Consider the following 2,162-nt stretch of genomic DNA (forward strand, 5'->3'; position numbering starts at 1 on the left):
TGTGTGTGTGTGTGTGTGTGGTGGGTGGGTGTGTGTGTGGTGTGTGTGTGTGTGTGTGGGTGTGGGTGTGGGTGTGTGTGTGTGTGTGTGTTGTATATATTCGTTTTGTACTACTTTACAGTTGGCATAGTCTCGTGATCGATGCACATTATAGACATGATACTAGAAAGCCATTTGTGTCATTCAGGGAATATTGACATTTCAGGCATTGAGCTTTCTATTCTCGCGCAAAAGCCGCTACTCACAGAGTCGCATAGGACATTATGCTTTCCGAGGGATGTTATAGGTATCTGTGTATAATCCGTGTACCATATAGGGCACTTTTTTTACTAACAACTTTTATCCATACGGACTGATCCAATCTTTTACAAAACCACCTACCAACAGTAGTTGACTGGCGCGTAAAGTACATTACGTTGATAAAGAGCGTGAAAAATAAAATTCGAGTTAGATAGTTCATGTTCCATATAAGGCGATCTTGATCATCAACTTAATCACCTAATTTATACCTACCGAAATATATACAGACCACCGACCAATTTTTAGCAATTGGCGCGTTTAGTACAATACATTGATAGAGAGCGTGTATTGAGATTCTATTTACAGCTTATGTTCCATATGAGGCAATCTTGAGCATCAGCCTAATCACGTAGTTCTTCCCTACTGAAATATATACAGAACCACCGACCAACCGTAAATGACTGGCGCGTGTGGTACAACACACTGATTGAGGTCGTGCAGCTGGATGTTGTCGACAACTACACATGTACGTTGGACGTGGAACCTCTGTGAGGCACAGACACGGACATGCTCGTATCTCCGTGCACACCTGTGTACACATCATAAGAAGTGGGTACATACACTTATACACACTATCATTTATGTACGTACCTGTACATTTCTAAATATATAACGTACGTGTTCAAACTTAAGTGTACATTACCAGCCCTTAACGCGTATATTCCGACATATGATCGAGGGCGTGCAACGGGTCATTGGCGACGACTACACTATGGCACCTCTGTGTGGTGCTAACACGAATGTGTACATTTTTCGTCGCACGTATATATATATATATATATATATGTCTGCGTAAGCTATACTAGCTGCTGGACCAAATCGATCCGCAAACGGACTCGAATAAATATACAGATGGTTAGAATAATAGTAATCCCCGTGTTGAATGTTTCTCCAAACCCATCTGGGCAACATTAGTAACACAAAAACTGAAGACAAAATAAAATACAGAGATTGGATAGTCTTCACATCTTTATTAAATGGCTTCGACAGCCTATCTGATATTAGTCTGACAGGTATCCGACAATTATCTGACACTTATATGACACTCTATTGGTGCAGTCTGGTTTACATATGGTGAGGGATGGTTCGGTTTAGTATCAGGGATCGCATGTGGTTCTCTCTTATATCCGTAAACCCCTAAACCCCCTATTGGAATGGCCTGTCTGTGCCGTTCCACTTGTTCTATTAGTTCTTTACTATGGCAGGGCTACATCGATGACATCCTGCAGAGCCTGGTGTATATGTGCCGAGAACTCCTTGGAGTCTGTTGGGAGCAATAGAAATTGAAAATATCAATTTTCAAGTTCGGTTCAATTGGCATCGCAATGAAAGTACTTAATTTTTGTATGAGATAGTGTACCTCTACTAGGAAGTATTTGGAGCCTGTTGCGTCGGAACGGAAAAGAGGAAATGTGATTCTAAATTCTAGTTGTTAAGACCGATTCATGTCTAACTAAATTAGTCCTGTTGTATCGGTGCCCTCGTTGGTTTCCGTATATGTTCATGATACTACCGCTGTGTTTCTTAAATGTCACATGGAAGAATGTAAATTCATCCAGGCTCATGTACGGATATATGGCATCCTAACCCCCTATCTCAGATCGGTCAAAAAAACAAGCTAGGCGGGGTGTATGTTGTGCTTTTTTGTATACATGTATGCATGTGTACATGTATGGATGTATGTATGGATGTATGTATGGATGTATGTATGTATGTATGTATGTATGTAAGTACATATGTAGGTATGGATGTATGTATGTTTGTATGTTGCGATATAGATATATATATATATATATATGTACATGTATATGTATATGTACATGTGTATATATGTATATGTATATGTATATATGTATATATAT

The 2,162-nt window shown here is 39.6% G+C and overlaps 2 protein-coding genes across 2 annotated transcripts in view; one reads left to right on the forward strand and one right to left on the reverse strand.

Moving 5' to 3' along the window:
* Window positions 1-138, forward strand: part of SARC_03481 (hypothetical protein) — a gene marked incomplete at both ends in the record, with an annotated part of 13,860 nt that extends 13,722 nt beyond the window's left edge. Inside the window, one exon of the mRNA XM_014302747.1 lies at window positions 122-138. Within this exon, the coding sequence (XP_014158222.1) occupies window positions 122-138 (17 nt within the window). The remainder of the gene's footprint in view (window positions 1-121) is intronic.
* Window positions 139-1,245: 1,107 nt separating this feature from the next.
* SARC_03482 (hypothetical protein) overlaps window positions 1,246-2,162 on the reverse strand; it is a 1,800-nt gene continuing 883 nt past the window's right edge. Inside the window, exon 2 of the mRNA XM_014302748.1 lies at window positions 1,246-1,564. Coding sequence (XP_014158223.1) covers window positions 1,497-1,564 — 68 coding nt within the window. The 3' untranslated portion in view covers window positions 1,246-1,496. The remainder of the gene's footprint in view (window positions 1,565-2,162) is intronic.

Source organism: Sphaeroforma arctica (assembly GCF_001186125.1).
Source record: "Sphaeroforma arctica JP610 unplaced genomic scaffold supercont1.177, whole genome shotgun sequence".
Lineage (NCBI taxonomy): Eukaryota > Ichthyosporea > Ichthyophonida > Sphaeroforma > Sphaeroforma arctica.